The sequence below is a fragment of the Ostrea edulis genome, chromosome 5 (genome assembly GCF_947568905.1).
Source record: "Ostrea edulis chromosome 5, xbOstEdul1.1, whole genome shotgun sequence".
Lineage (NCBI taxonomy): Eukaryota > Metazoa > Mollusca > Bivalvia > Ostreida > Ostreidae > Ostrea > Ostrea edulis.
Window position 1 is genome coordinate 70,556,259 of NC_079168.1, and position 15,869 is coordinate 70,572,127.

At 38.5% G+C, this 15,869-nt stretch overlaps 1 protein-coding gene across 1 annotated transcript in view; it reads left to right on the forward strand.

The window, feature by feature from the left end:
* LOC125651060 (organic cation transporter protein-like) overlaps nt 1–15,869 on the forward strand; it is a 70,837-nt gene that overhangs the window by 25,443 nt on the left and 29,525 nt on the right. Inside the window, exons 3-4 of the mRNA XM_056165385.1 lie at nt 9,639–9,742; nt 11,545–11,699. Of these exons, the coding sequence (XP_056021360.1) occupies nt 9,639–9,742; nt 11,545–11,699 (259 nt within the window). The remainder of the gene's footprint in view (nt 1–9,638; nt 9,743–11,544; nt 11,700–15,869) is intronic.

The window sequence follows — 15,869 nt, forward strand, 5'->3', positions numbered from 1 at the left end:
AATGAATATATGTATATACCTCGTCACAGTAACACACTCTACAGATAGTATTAATATATATATATATAAAATATATATTGTAACGAAACCGAGGGTATGGGGTAGTTACATAATCATATAATCATGGGCCGCTGTTTATCTTTTAATCAATTGTCAAGGTAGAAATTGTTACTTTGGTTGACCACAATTTATGACGAACGATGACCAATTGAAGGTCCACTTTGAAATAATATCTTCACTTGATAGTCATATGTATAAGAATAATATTCTATAAAGTTTATAACATTTATTGCGACGATCCTTTGGTCAAATTGTATATACACATACAATGGTAACTCGTTTGGTTGGTACAACGTTATTTAGTTAAGTATACAGTGACGAACCAATCCAGGACGTTCCTATTACTAAAAGGGCCTGTAAATTACTATAAAAACGTTATGTCACTCTAATAAATATGTGGTTACATGTAACCTAAACTTGGTACTATTTGTTACCTACCACTATCTTATTTCTGAAGTGTACCGAGTCTCTCTCTGCAGTTGACTGATCTTCTCTCTCCAAACAGCTGTCTTTTATTTACACCGGTTGTTGTTATGACGTAGTAACGTTTCAAACTGATAACGTCATACGTTTATCTAAGTTAGCACGTTAAATTTGTAAATATTACTTAATAACGTTGTACCAATATAAACGTAATAAACATAACATATTTCATAACAATATGTGAATCAAAGCAATCAAGTTCAATAAAATCAATTGTAGTTCATTTCTATTGTTCATATTTTGCTTATAAATGACTTTAGATGTAGTTTTAAACATCGGGTTCAGGGTTCATAATATTCTATCATAAGCGGTTAGTATGAATGAAAATCAGAACATTGTAATAAACGATATGGATTTAATTGGATAATTCTAAAGTTGCATCTGCTATTAGGTCAGTTTAATGTTGTATAGGTATAAAGTAGTGTATTTAATGAGTGAAGTCCTGAACCGTAACATTACCCCCCTCGTAAGTTGAAAGTCCTCGTTTTAAAGTGTTTATACATGTAGTTAGTCTATCAGCTGTAATCGAACAGAGCACTGTGTATGGGCATCCACTTTTTCTGGCCGTGGTACATGTATATCCTCTTCTGTTTGAGTGGATACGGTCTTGGTTGTCACTGAGGTTCTGTACCACACAGATTGTAATTTATATGTGGTTCCATCTGGAAGGAATGCAGTTTCCACTTTTTGGAGATGGTCCAAACCTGGAGGAAAGCATTTTACGTTCCTGGACTGTGATGTGACAGCCCTCTTTCTTATATCAAGAAGGATTGATGTGTTCTCCTCCATGCCGTAACTTGAAGGGGCTCCCAGGAAAAAGAATCTCGGATCCAGATGTAGGTCATCATACACTGATCTACCTTCCTTGGTTGTAGTTATGGGTGTGAGAGGCCCATATTCTGGTACTCCTGACGTGAGTGGTACATCCATCGAGGCATCTATATTGGGTTGGACAACCAGTGGTTCTGTTGGACAGGTCACAGTCGACGATGGAAGTGGCGATATTGCGTCTGGCATCTGGAATAGAGCCACACAGGATCGTGGTGATGGTGTGAAAGGACGTTCATCACGCACTGGCGTCGACTCCCTAGATTCCTGTGCGGTGCTCTCATTATGAATCCTTGGATTCGTTTTGGGTCCTCCGTGGATTGGGTCATATTTACACTTGGCCTCGTGAGCCATCAACTGGCTCTTTCTTGACCTTGACATAGCCATTACACATCCCAAGGAGGCGTTCTTACATGGAATAGGCTGCTTATCATGCTTGTCTCTGATGTGCCGACTCAACTTGCGCCAATTGGGGTACATACGAAAGCAAGTTGTAAACTTTAACATCCTGAACTGAAATAAAATAAAAGTTATTGTCACTGTCTATTCACTATTAAACTTTTTTTTGGTTATAACATTCTAAAGAGAGTGTCACTGGATTGGTTCATCTTGTATTTGGATACTTTGACAATTATTTATTTGTAACGTTCGCCAATTTTATTTACGCGGTAACTGGAAAATGTTTTTAGAGATGCACGCTAATAAAACTAAACCATGTTAACATGTTCATCTGTTTCACACCGAAAAAGCTTCATTTGGTCATGATGCACGTATTTTGGTTTTTCCGCTTTCGACCTTTTGACTTTGTATACCAAATCGGACACAGCACGTAATACTATATAGGGTCCATTCCAGTGGACTTGAAGCTTTGGACATCTTCCTTTTTTTCTTGCTTTCGACGCAATCCACACGTGTTGTCCTGGGGTATATTGATTTTGGTTAGCCTTGGTATCATATCTTCGTTTTTGATTTTCATTTACCGTTATCATTTTTCCCCTAGCCTTTTCGTGAATAACTTCTAAGTTGGTTTTCAACTCATCTACGAAATCATGATAACTTACATCACTAGTTTCTCTGGGATTTTGACCATACACGAGGTCAACAGGTAATTTTAGTTCTCTACCGAGATTTAATTTTGCTGGACTGTATCCTGTAGTATCGTGCACTGACGATCTGTAAGCAAGCATCATCAATGGTAAAACTTCGTCCCAGTTCCTTTGGTTTGGTTGGACATACTTGCTTATCATGTCCTCTAATGTTTGGTTAAACCTTTCTACTAGTCCATCACTCTTTGGATTGGATGGGGTTGTTCTGGTTTTGTCTATTTTCAACATACTACATAAATCTTGAAACGATGTCTGCCCTGGTCAGTGTGAACCTGGAGTGGAACTCCATACCTTGAAACGAATTCTTCTGCAAAAACCCTTGCAATGGTTATTGCCTCTTGGTTTTTGACCGGATAAGCCTCTATCCATCGTGTGAAGTAATCCGAAATGACAACAACATACTTGTTACCCTTCTCGGTCCGTGGTAAAGGACCAAGGATGTCTATGGCCACTCTCTCCAGTGGTTCACCCACTAAATACTAACCCATTTTTCCTCTGGCTGCCCTGGGTGGATTCTTCCTTGCCTCACATACAGTGCAGCCTCTAATATGTTTCACAACATCATCCTTATACGATGCCCAATAGAATCTTTCTCTTATTTTCTCAGTGGTTTTAGAGATTCCGAAATGTCCACCTGTAGGATTGTCATGTACTAACATCAATACCTCTTTAATACCTGCTTTTGGTACCACCGTCTGATAATAGATTTGCTCGTTTTCTTCCCATTTCCTGTAGAGTACACTGTTCTTTAGAGTTAGTCTGTTCCATTGTGACCAATACGTTTTAAGCTCTGTTGATTCCTTTGCTATCATCTGCCAAGTTGGTCTATTGTTTTCTGACTTCCACTTAATTATTTTGGCTAATGTTGGATCTGCATTCTGCTCTCTTTTTAGGTCTACTTGTGTCTTTTTCTGGTACCAATATTGAGTGCTGATTTCATCTTCTTTTAACTTTAGTACATGATCACTGTTATCATCTTTGGTCTGGTAATTTGTTTCCTTCTTATCACAGTAGTTACAAGGTGAGCAGGGACGACGACTTAGTCCATCACTATTACCATGTTGTTTTCTTGGTCGATGTATAATCTTGAAGTTATATGTCTGTAGAACCTCAAGCCAACGGGCTACTTGTCCCTCAGGATTTTTAAAGTTCAAGAGCCAGGTTAATGCACCATGGTCAGTTCTCACTAAAAAGTTTTTTCCATAGAGGTAATGGTGGAAAAGTCTTATTGAGCTCACAACGGCTAAGAGTTCTCGCCTGGTTACACAGTAGTTCCTTTCTGGTTTACTGAATGCCTTGCTAAAGTATGCAATAGGTCTTTCCACACCATCTTCAACTTGAGATAAAACTCCATCCATGGCAAATGCACTAGCATCTGTGTCCAACACAAAAGGTAAGCTGAGGTCTGGGTACCGTAATATAGGTGCGGAAGTAAGTGCCGTTTTTAAGTTTTGAAATGCTTCGTCACATTGAGAATTCCAGTTGAATTTTTCTGTCTTTTCGGTCAGTTTGTGGAGTGGTCGGGCTATATCTGTGAATCCTTTTATAAATCTCCGATAGTAAGAACATGTTCCTAGGAAACTTCTTACATCTGTTACTGTTTTTGGTACAGGCCACTCCTTAACCGCGCTTAATTTGCTTGGGGATATAGATATTCCTTCTTGACTAACTATATGACCAAGGAAAGCGACCTGGTCTTTGAAAAAGTCGCACTTTTTAGGTGAAACGTTTAATCCAGCCTTCTGTAGTCGTTGTAGTACCGCATCTAGATGATTCACATGACTGTTGAAATCTTTGGAATATACGATAATGTCGTCTATGTATAGTAAGCAAATTTCAGGCCTGCTAATACATTTTCCATCAGTCTCTCGAAGGTGGCGGCTGCGTTGCACAGACAGAATGGCATGACCTTGAACTGGTAGAAGCCATGTGTAGTAACGAATGCTGTCTTGTCTTTATCTGTAGGATCCATCATTACCTGCCAGTAACCACTAGCCAAGTCTAGGCAACTGAACCATTTTGATCCTCTGAAGGCGTCTAGAGAATCGTCTATTCTTGGTAGAGGGTATGAATCTTTGCGTGACACCTCATTTAACTTGCGGTAGTTTATGCAGAATCGTATGCTTCCATCCTTTTTAGTTACCAATACAATCGGTACACTCCAGGCACTGGATGATGGTTCTATTATACCTGCATCGAGCATTCTTTGAACTTCTTCTTTGGCTGCCTCTTTCTTGTGAAGAGGTATTCGTCTACGTTGTTGTTTAATTGGTCGCGCATCCCCTGTGTCAATTTTGTGTGACACAATATTGGTTCTTCCTAAGTCGGACTTTGATGCAAGGTGAAGATAACGAACAGTGATCAATCTCATAACTCCTACAAGCAATACAAAATAGATAGTTGGGCAAACACGGACCCCTGGACACACCAGAGGTGGGATCAGGTGCCTAGGAGGAGTAAGCATCCCCTGTTGACCGGTCACACCCGCCGTGAGCCCCATATCCTGATCAGGTAAACGGAGTTATCCGCAGTCAAATCAGTGTGCCAAGAACGGCTTAACAATCGGTATGAAACACGTCAGACAGCATTTGACCCAATGCGAGGTTGTATTGACGAACTAGATCGTTATAACGACCATAGAATTTGCGAAATACTGACTTCAATCGAGACTGTTGAAATCCCTGTACCATCAACTTGTTTGTCAGTAGCTTACCTCGATTTAAAAACTGACTATACCCAGAACAAGCTCTTGCATATCGAATCAGTTGAGAAATATAAACACCATATGCAGGTGATAATGGAATATTGCTACATAAATGTGGGAAGTTGACGATGGAGAAGCTGAAATCATCCCGTTTGTCATACAGTTGAGTTGTCAGTTTGCCGTTAATGTCTACTTTCAATAAAATATCTAAGTATGAAACAGAAGCGGACGACTCTGTGGTGTCCTTTATTTCGAGTTCACAGGGATATATCAAATCGACATATAAATGAAAGCTATCATTGTTAATAGACAAAACGTCATCGATATATCTAAATGTCGAATTGAAGGTCACAGCGAGAGATTTTTCTTCTCACGTAGAAGTTTTTGAATAAATTCTGCTTCATATGAATATAAAAACAGGTCAGCTAACAAAGGAGCACAATTCGTGCCCATGGGAATTCCAACAGACTGTTGGAAAACCTGATCACCAAAGACCACGAAGATATTGTCAATGAGGAACTCTAGCATATTTTTTATTTCAACTTCAGAGTACTTGTGCGTGGAATCAGAGTGGTGTTTAGCGAACACATTAAGATGTTTTTGCAGAAGGTTAAATGCTGATTTCCGTTGTTCAGGAGTCAGGTTCTTGGTACACGAGTCCCATGGTTTCATGTAGGTCGTGAGATCTGTGTCTATAGCTGGCTTATCACAGACATTCTCAGTCTGTAATTCGCTTACATTTGGTTCCAATTCTGCTATAGTTGAGGAGGTGTCCTTGTACAATTTCAGTTCCTGGTCACTGACATTCATGACACGAATCGGTACCTTACCATCTTTTGGTTTAACTAGACATCTGGCAACCAATAAACCTGATTGTTGGAGATCATGTTTTGTCCCTTCTAAAAGAAGTTCTTTATTATTTAAATTTGGGTCGACTTTACCTTCAATTATCATCTCACTTCTAGGGGGTATAGACAATGTCTCTTGTACGGAAATTTTAAACACGGAATTTTGTTCATTGTTTAGTTCACATGATAACTTTTTGTTTCCCAGAGTAAGAGTTCCTTCACCCAAGTGTAACTGACAGTTATGCTCTCTGAGAAAATCGAAGCCTAATATCATTTGTGCTTCAATATCGGCTATGATTACTCTATGCTCTTTTATTTCCCCGTTGATACAAATTTGAAGTATAGTCTGACCTTCTGGTACCACTATATCACCATTTGCCATTCGTAAGTTACTATAGTTTGGAGATAATTTAGGTCTCAAACATCTATCTATCTCATAATATTTCTTTGGATGAATCACTGTGATAGACGAACCCGTGTCAATAATAACGTTAATTTTGATACTGTAAATCAGGACATCAATTGTTAATGAGTTATTATCTGAACCCCTCATTTCTAAGATTTGTGGCCCTCTCTGTTGTGTAGTTGACGTTTGGCCGTCAACGCCAACTACTGTACGTTTTCCTGGTTTTCTGATTCTTTGGTTGTCACACTATTCGCAGAATCTGGCTTTCTTTGGTTTCTGAATTTCCCGGCTTTTATGTGTCCTTGTAGTAGCCTGCATTCACTTTTGATGTGACCATCTTTCTTGCAGTAGAAACAGGGACCTTTCTTGTTAAACTTCTTATTCGTATTTTGATTGATCATAGCTACTTGGGGTCTGTTGTCCGTATTTTCATTTGCATACGCTGGTTCCTCTCTTTACATACGCACTGTAACTTTGTTTCGTCTCCCCCTTGCTTGTTGAAAGGCTTCATATTCTAATGCGAGCCGCACTGCGTCTTCTAGGTTTTTGGGTCTTCCTTGAAATACTGACCACTCCATATCCTGCTCATTTAAACTTTCAATGAACGAGTCTTTGGTTATCTGGTCGCGGAAGTCTAGAGGTGCATTTGGATATGACATCCTTACAAGTCGCTTTATATCTTGCATTAATTCGGTGATAGATTTGTTTTTCTTCCGTATTCGGCTCTTCAGTTGTGCTTTGTAGATCTCCGTCTGATTTTCTGGGTCAAATCTCGCTCATAATGCGGATACAAGATGTCGAAAGCTGTATCGATATTCTGATCTTAGATCACTCAGAACGCTAATGCCGAACCACGTAGACTTGTAGCCAATTCTAGTGCTTTATTTTCGTCATTCCAGTAGTTTAAATCAGCGATCATATCGAAATGTACGATGTAGTCTTTCCAATTCACGGTATCATCGAATGTCGTAGGTTTTCTCCCCTTTGATTCTTGTGTACGTCTGAATCCATGATATGAGACTTGTCCTATGTGACCATCGTTTCGTACATCGTAGTCGTAGATTCGCTCCCTTGAATTTTCATACGGGCGCATGATCGGCTGAAATTCGTTGATTCTAGCGTTGTTAGTAAAGCTGTGCGATACTGTCGGATTTGACCAACTTGTTCTGGAATGTTCATAACCACGAGATTCATCATATGAATTTTGTATAGATGTACTTCCATCTAGTTGATGTGCGTTGTGTAACTGGTCATTTTCACACGCGGTATTGGCACAAAAGCGCACCCTATTTTGATTTATATGCCGCGTGTCATCACTTGTTAATCTCACTTGATTTTGTAATAAACTCATTTGTGATTTCAAAGTTTTTATTTCATGTAGAATTGCGTGTAAACTATCCTGTGTACCTGAATGAACACCGCTACCGTCGCCTATCTGGTCCTCATTATGATTAACACGCAAAAGAACTGCTCTGCTCGGCGTACCCTCCATGAATTCTCCTTGTTCTTCTATATTATGGTCACTTACTTCAACAATTTCTTTGTTCCTTGACATTTTTGTAACGATTTTAGTGTTACACTTTTTTTTTAAAACAGCTGATCCCACCGCTGCCACCAATGTAACGAAACCGAGAGTATGGGGTAGTTACATAATCATGGGCCGCTGTTTATCTTTTAATCAATTGTCAAGGTAGAAATGGTTACTCTGGTTGACCACAATTTATGACGAACGATGACCAATTGAAGGTCCACTTTGAAATAATATCTTCACTTGATAGTCATATGTATAAGAATAATATTCTATAAAGTTTATAACATTTATTGCGACGATCCTTTGGTCAAATTGTATATACACATACAATGGTAACTCGTTTGGTTGGTACAACGTTATTTAGTTAAGTATACAGTGACGAACCAATCCAGGACGTTCCCATTACTAAAAGGGCCTGCAAATTACTATAAAAACGTTATGTCACTCTAATAAATATGTAGTTACATGTAACCTAAACTTGGTACTATTTGTTACCTACCACTATCTTATTTCTGAAGTGTACCGAGTCTCTCTCTGCAGTTGACTGATCTTCTCTCTCCAAACAGCTGTCTTTTATTTACACCGGTTGTTGTTATGACGTAGTAACGTTTCAAACTGATAACGTCATACGTTTATCTAAGCTAGCGCGTTAAATTTGTAAATATTACTTAATAACGTTGTACCAATATAAACTTAACATATTTCATAACAATATGTGAATCAAAGCAATCAAGTTCAATAAAATCAATTGTAGTTCATTTCTATTGTTCATATTTTGCTTATAAATGAGTTTTAAACATCGGGTTCAGGGTTCATAATATTCTATCATAAGCGGTTAGTATGAATGAAAATCACAACATTGTAATAAACGATATAAATTTAATTGAATAATTCTAAAGTTGCATCTGCTATCAGGTCAGTTTAATGTTGTATAGGTATAAAGTAGTGTATTTAATGAGTGAAGTCCTGAACCGTAACAATATATATACCCTCGTAACAGTAACACACTCTACAGATAGTATTACTATATCTATATACCTCGTAACAGTAACGCTGTTTCAGATGTTTTTCTTTCAGTTTAACCTGGTCTGTGATGACAATTACTTATATTCGTAAAAGTAACAGTTTAACATGTTTTTCGTTCAGTTTAACCTGGTCTGTGATGACAGTTACTTAATTCGTGACCTTAGCATAGTTGTGTTTTTTTCTTTCAGTTTGCCCTGTCTGTGATGACAGTTACTTACATTCGTAACAGTAACACAGTTTCACATGTTTTTTCTATCAGTTTGTTGGTTAGAGCGTTTGCCCCGTATGCGGAAGGCCGGGGTTCGAATCCCGGCCGCGAAAGACCTAAGTCGTTAAAACAGGTAGTGACAGTTCCGTCGCCAAAAGCTCGGCATCAGGTGTGAATGTCACGGGTCCTCGGAGATTACCTTAAAACATGTCCCGTGTCACAGTAAAAGAACCCTCACTGCTCAATGGCCGTAAGCGCCGAGGAAAGGCCTAAATTTTAAGCCCTTCACCGGTCTTGGTGACGTCTCCATATGAGTGAAATATTCTCGAGAGAGAATTTAAGCAAGATACAATCAATCAATACAATCTTTCAGTTTAACCTGGTCTGTGATGACAGTTACTTGCATTCGTGACAGTAACACGGTTTTTTGTCTTTCAGTTTAACCTGGTCTGTGATGACAGTTACTTACATTCGCTGTCCGTATCTGCATACTTTTTTGGATTTGTTTTCGCCACGCTGACATTGTGTCCGCTGGCAGATGTGTAAGTAAAATTATTATGTTCTTCGTTTTGCTTATTCTCAGATATGGATTCGGTGGATGTAATAATTAGTAGTAATGTGTCTGGCTCAAACAGGGGCATTCTTGTACATTGTTTTAGGATTTAAACTTTTTTGTCATGATATAGGCCTTTGGTATTTGGCACGTGGGTATACCAAGAGAAAACAGTGTGTCGTATACCATTTTTGATGACCTTTGACCTTTTATGTAACAGCCAAATGATAGAATTTTGGGGGCATTTTTGTTGTACAGACCATAATTGTTTTGTCTTTTGACATAGGCCTTTGATATTTGGTATGTGGGTATACCATAAGACAGTGTGTCACGTGCCATTTTGATGACATTTTACCTATCATCTAGTGGTCAAATAATACAATTATTTGGGCATATTTCTTTTTGAAAAATTTGGGCTAGGAGGCCTCTGATATTTGGTATGTTGGTATAACATGATAAGACAGTGTCGCCTGCCTTTGTTGATGACCTTTGGCTTTGATCCTTTTTGTAAAGGTCAAATAATAGAATTTTTTGTCCGGATCATAACTTTCTTCTCTTTTGACATACATGATGTAACAGTGTGTCACGTGCATTTTTTATGATCTTTGACCTTGATCTTTAATATCAAGGTCAAATAATAAAGTTTTTGGGCTAGGCCTCTAATATTTGGTATGTAGGTATGCCATGATTAGTTAGAATAATCTAACTGTGTCTCGGGACAGGCCCTCACCACAGTTAGAATACCTCCCATATACCCGTAATGTAGCAGAAAATTGCGGAATCGCTCCAAAACGATTTTAAACTTATCAAAGAATAAACGCGTACATTTAAAGTTAAATTTATATACAACTAACCTCATTGGTAATTTGTAAGTCCTTAACACTGTAAAAAATCGTATAATAATATTGTAAACTCAACACTTTGAAATGTCACTTTTCTCGATTCGAACTGACTGCCATTTTACCGGAAACTGCCATCGGAACACCCTGCTGCATGCTGTTTTCCAAAAACGAACGCTTACCTAATTTGCAAATAAGAACGGCCCAAGTGGGTCGTTAAGATAACTTTCCAAATGCATATGAGTGATGTGTTACATAATTTTACCGAAACATGCACTGTGCAATTTTCATTTTGCTACATTGCAGGTATATAGGACGCATTCTATCGTTAAATCGGGTCCGTAGGACATTATCATTTTAACGATAGAACATTCTATCTATGCCATGATAAGATAGTCTCACGTGCCATTTTTTATTACCTTTGGTCTTGACCTTTTCTTTTTGTAAAGGTCAAATGATCGATTTTTTTGACAATTTTTTTTGGTCCAGACCATAACCTTTTTGTCTTTTGACATAGGCCTTTGATAATTGCTATGTGGATATACCGTGATAAGGGTGCTATGTGCCATTTTTGCTGACCTTTGACATTTTATGTTAATGTCAAATAATAGAATTTTTGGAGCATTTTTTTGTCTAGACATTTTTTTATTTAGTATATTTGTAAGTTTAATTCAATACCATATGTTCACAACACTGTTCCTCGTTTGAAGCTCATATACATATAGGCGAATGTTATGTACTGCCAGTCTTAATTTTCCACTTGAAAGATGATCCCTAAATAATGTTTTTAAAAAACTATGTAAAGGAGGCATCAATTTTAGTTCGCTAAAAAATTCTTCCTAGTCTTCACCTTGTTATATAATATGAAAGGCATAATGTTTAGGAGTCACAGAATATTACGTCAAAATGTTTTACAATGCTAAATACATTTTAGTTTTGTTTTGTTTCACAGGATCGGAAGACGGAAGATGATAGTCTTCGCTACCACTTTCCAGTTCATTATTAACATCATCATGCCTTTTTCCAACAACGTAGTGATGTTAATTATCATCCGGTTCCTTGATGGAACGTGCGGTCTGTCGTATTATCATGGAGCCTTTATAATCGGTAAAGAAATTACAATTTCATATTAGTTGACCATAGTGGTAAGCATAGTCCAAAGTCCCATGGGAACCCGGGTTAGAATATGTCCTCAGTACCCCTTGCTTGTCGTTAAGAGGCGACTAAATAGGGCGGTCCTACGCATGAGACCGCAAAGACCGAGGCCTTTGTCACAGCAGGTGTGGCAAGATAAAGACCCCTTCTTGCTCAAACGCTGTAAGCGCCGAGCATAGCCTTAAATATTGCAGCCCTTCACATGCAATGGTGACCTATCCATGTGACTGAAATATTTTTGAGAGGGGTGTTCAACGATATACAATTAATCTATCAGTCATAGTCCAGAGCTTGGTATTCTGTAATTCTACTACGAAAAAAAAAATCTAATTATAACCACCTTGTTGAACATATTCTATTTCTTTTTATATTATGGAGACTGCCGCGGTGGTCTAAGGGTAGAGCGTTCGCTTCAGACTGCCGCGGTGGTCTAAGGGTAGAGCGTTCGCTTCGAACGCGGAAGGTCGAGGATCGAATCCCGGCCGCAACAGACCTAAGTAATTTAAACAGGAAGTGACAGTTCCATTGCAAATCGCTCGGCATCAGGTGTGATTGTCACGGGTCCTCGGAAATGACCGTATGTCCCGTGTCACAGGTATGGTACGCTAAAGAACCTTCACTCCTCAATGGCCGTAAGCGCCGACCATAGACCTAAATTTGAAGCCCTTCACCAGTCTTGCTGACGTCTCCATAGGAGTGAAAAATTCTCGAGAGGGACGTTAAACAAGATAAAATCAATTCATGTATCATGGAATTTTCGGAATTGTAATTTTATTTGGAATTGGAGGTCCATAACAACGCAATTATAGTGTAGGTATTTAATGCCGAGCGATTGACAAAGGAGCAATTACTACTTAGATATACGTCTTAGGTTCGACGCGGCTATAACACGAGCGGGGGTCGAATTCACGACCACTGAGTTACCGCGACCGTTGTCCTATATCATGATCAGGCAAACAAAGTAACCCGCAGTCAAAACTCGACATTTAGATGATTTAGAGATATAATTTTGAATAAATTCTGACTTGTAAGAATATAAAAACAATTTATTAAAGGAGCACAAGTGAATTCCATCTGACTGATGGAAGACCCGATTACCCAAAATTTTATTCGTCCATTTTTAGGTCACCTGAATCATTCAGGTGACCTATTGCTATCTGTTTTTGTCCGTCGTCGTTCGTCGTGCGTTAACATTTGAACATTTTCAGCTTCTTCTCTGAAACCCCTGAACCAATTTCAACCAATTTTGGCATATAGCATCTGTGGGTGGAGGGGAACAAAAATTGTGAAATTCGTGGTCCCTGCCCCCCTGGGGCCTGAGGGGTGGGGCAAAAACCATCAAAATGAGTGTAATTTTAAAAAATCTTCTTTACTCCTGGACATCAAGAAGCCAAACTGTGGGCATAATTATAATGAACGTTGAGCCCTCTACCAAAATTGTGAAATTCATGGCCCCTGGGGCAGGGGTTCTTTCTTGTGTTAGGGTGGGGCTCTATTGCTCATATAGTGAAAACGTAGAAATTCTTTGAAAATCTTCTTATATTGGTTTTATCTAAGGAGTAAATAACCCTTTTCTTTATGATGTCTCAGACCTAGGTTTTTTAAAAAGGATTATTGATTGAACATAAAAATGACACATGTACTTCATGACCACATAGCTATTCAATGTTTCTTCCATCCAAAAGTAAAATTCTTATATTTAAACACAAACCTAATTCAAACATTGGAAGGTTGTTACATGATACTCAGGTGACCTATAAGGCCCCTGGCCTCTTGTTATTGTTTACAATGCCTGACGATAGTATTTCTAATGGTCAACCAAATTTGAGTGACAATACGCCGGTTTCGAGAAAATATGGAATAAAATTAATCATTTACATGTGTAAATGAGATTTTTAGGTCACCTGAGTAAACTCGGTAATTACAAACAATATCTATGAGAATATAATATATAAATAATTTAGAAGGTTAAAATAAGACGAAAGAGGTGTAAAATGAAATTAATTTAGAGCATAAAGTCAACTGAATTGAAGATTAAAAGAGCGGAGTAAACTACATCCGTGATGTGATTTGGTCGCGATCAGCGATGGGAAACAGTGGCGTTGACATGCATGAAGTTTAAAACGCAATTGTTGCACACATATTTCGACAGAAATTCAGAGGATCTGAGGGAATTGACGGAAGATAGATGGATCAAGTTAACGTTAAGCTCCTCTTCAGGTTTTTGCTAGTTTTGAATAACGGCATGTTCATCGTTAGGATCCGTGGTTGTAGCCATGCATGACAGATTCAAACGAAGTGCAGGTAAATTGTTTTTTTTACCTTCAGGGTGTGTAAGAGAAAATAAATACGAACAATTAGATATTTTTTGTTAACTTGCGATATTTCTCTTATAGGATTTTAATGAAGACTCACAGCGGTGCCCTGACGTGGACATAATTTTTCGAGCCTCATGCCTCGCGCATGCCCGTAATTGTTGCCTAGAAACAACAGGTTATCATCTTCATGAAGTTCTATAGATCTAACTCAATTTCTTCGCTTTCAATATCAAAGTCCTCGCAATGTTGCAGTTTTAGGCCTAGCTATAGACGGTATTTAAAGTGAGACTGAACGGTATGTTTAATGTCTGTTGTGTTGATTGATGAAATTTTTATCTGTTTACAAAATAAACTCTGTATAGATATTCTGATGCGTTTTTTTTTTAAATTTTGTTTGTGTTAAGAAGTCATTCTAGGGGCGGATCCAGGATTTCTGAAGGGGGCATGTGAAAGCAAAGTTATTAGTCAAAATATTCAGTCATTTTGGGTGCCAATCTGTACTCGCACTCTATATCTTTTAAAGTTGTGGTGATCCCTCACTGCATTGCATAAGCAAGAAGCAAGGTGAAAGTACCTGCCTTTTGAAGCGGTGATTGTATTCATACACAAGAAAAGACTGATCACGTGACCAACTTCATGTTATACTATTGATTGATTGAATATTGTTTAACGTCCCTCTCGAAAATATTTTACTCATATGGAGACGTCACTACTGCGGGTGAAAGGCTGTAAAATTTAGGCCTAAGCTCGGCGCTGACGGCCTTTGAGCAGGGAGGGAGCTTTATCGTGCCACACCTGCTGTGACACGGGGTCTCAGTTTTTGCGGTATCATCCAAAGGACCGCCCCATTTAGTCGCCTCTTACGACAAGCAAGGGGTACTGAGGACCTATTCTAACCTGGATCCCCACGGGAGTTATGTTATACGAAATTTCAATAGTATTGTCATATAAGGAATTGCATCGGCAAATGAAAATATTGAGGCATTGAATAAATTTTCCTGTAGCGATCCACTTCATGTGTTTAAAAAATCCTAGCATACTCTCTCACTGAAGCTGTGTCAAAACATACCCATGGCATTCTTTATAAAAACAACTCTTTTGAAATAAGAACTGATGGCTTCAATAAAATTCGCTTGTGTATGTAGCCATGTTAGGTCGCCATATACTCATGCACTTGATATCTTAAATATTGCAACCTTCTTAAGTGCGCCATTTTTATTCACATATAAATCTGGTGCATCAAAATTGGTACCGTATAAGTTTTACATTATGACCCCTGGGTCGAGGCCTCTGCTGGTGGACTGTTAGTCCCCGAGGGTCTCTACAGCCCAGTAGCTAAGTACTTCGTTACTAGCTTGAAAATACGGATGTATATTTAATTGCTGTTATAAAATTTAGAAATTCATTTCAAAATTAAGGATTATCTCCCTCATGCATAGCTCTTATCCTTGGACGAATTTGGCCCCACTTGTTTGGCACGCTGTTTTTGGCTATATTTAGATCTAAAACTTCATAGTTATTTCGGATTTCAAACATTTCGGTTGAGCATCACTGAAGAGACATTATTTGTCGAAATGCGCATCTGGTGCATCAAAATTGGTACCGTATAAGTTTTACATTAGGACCCCTGGGTCGAGGCCTCTGCTGGTGGACTGTTAGTCCCCGAGGGTCTCTACAGCCCAGTAGCTAAGTACTTCGTTACTAGCTTGAAAATACGGATGTATATTTAATTGCTGTTATAAAATTTAGAAATTCATTTCAAAATTAAGGATGGTATCTCCCTCATGTATAGCTCTTATCCTTG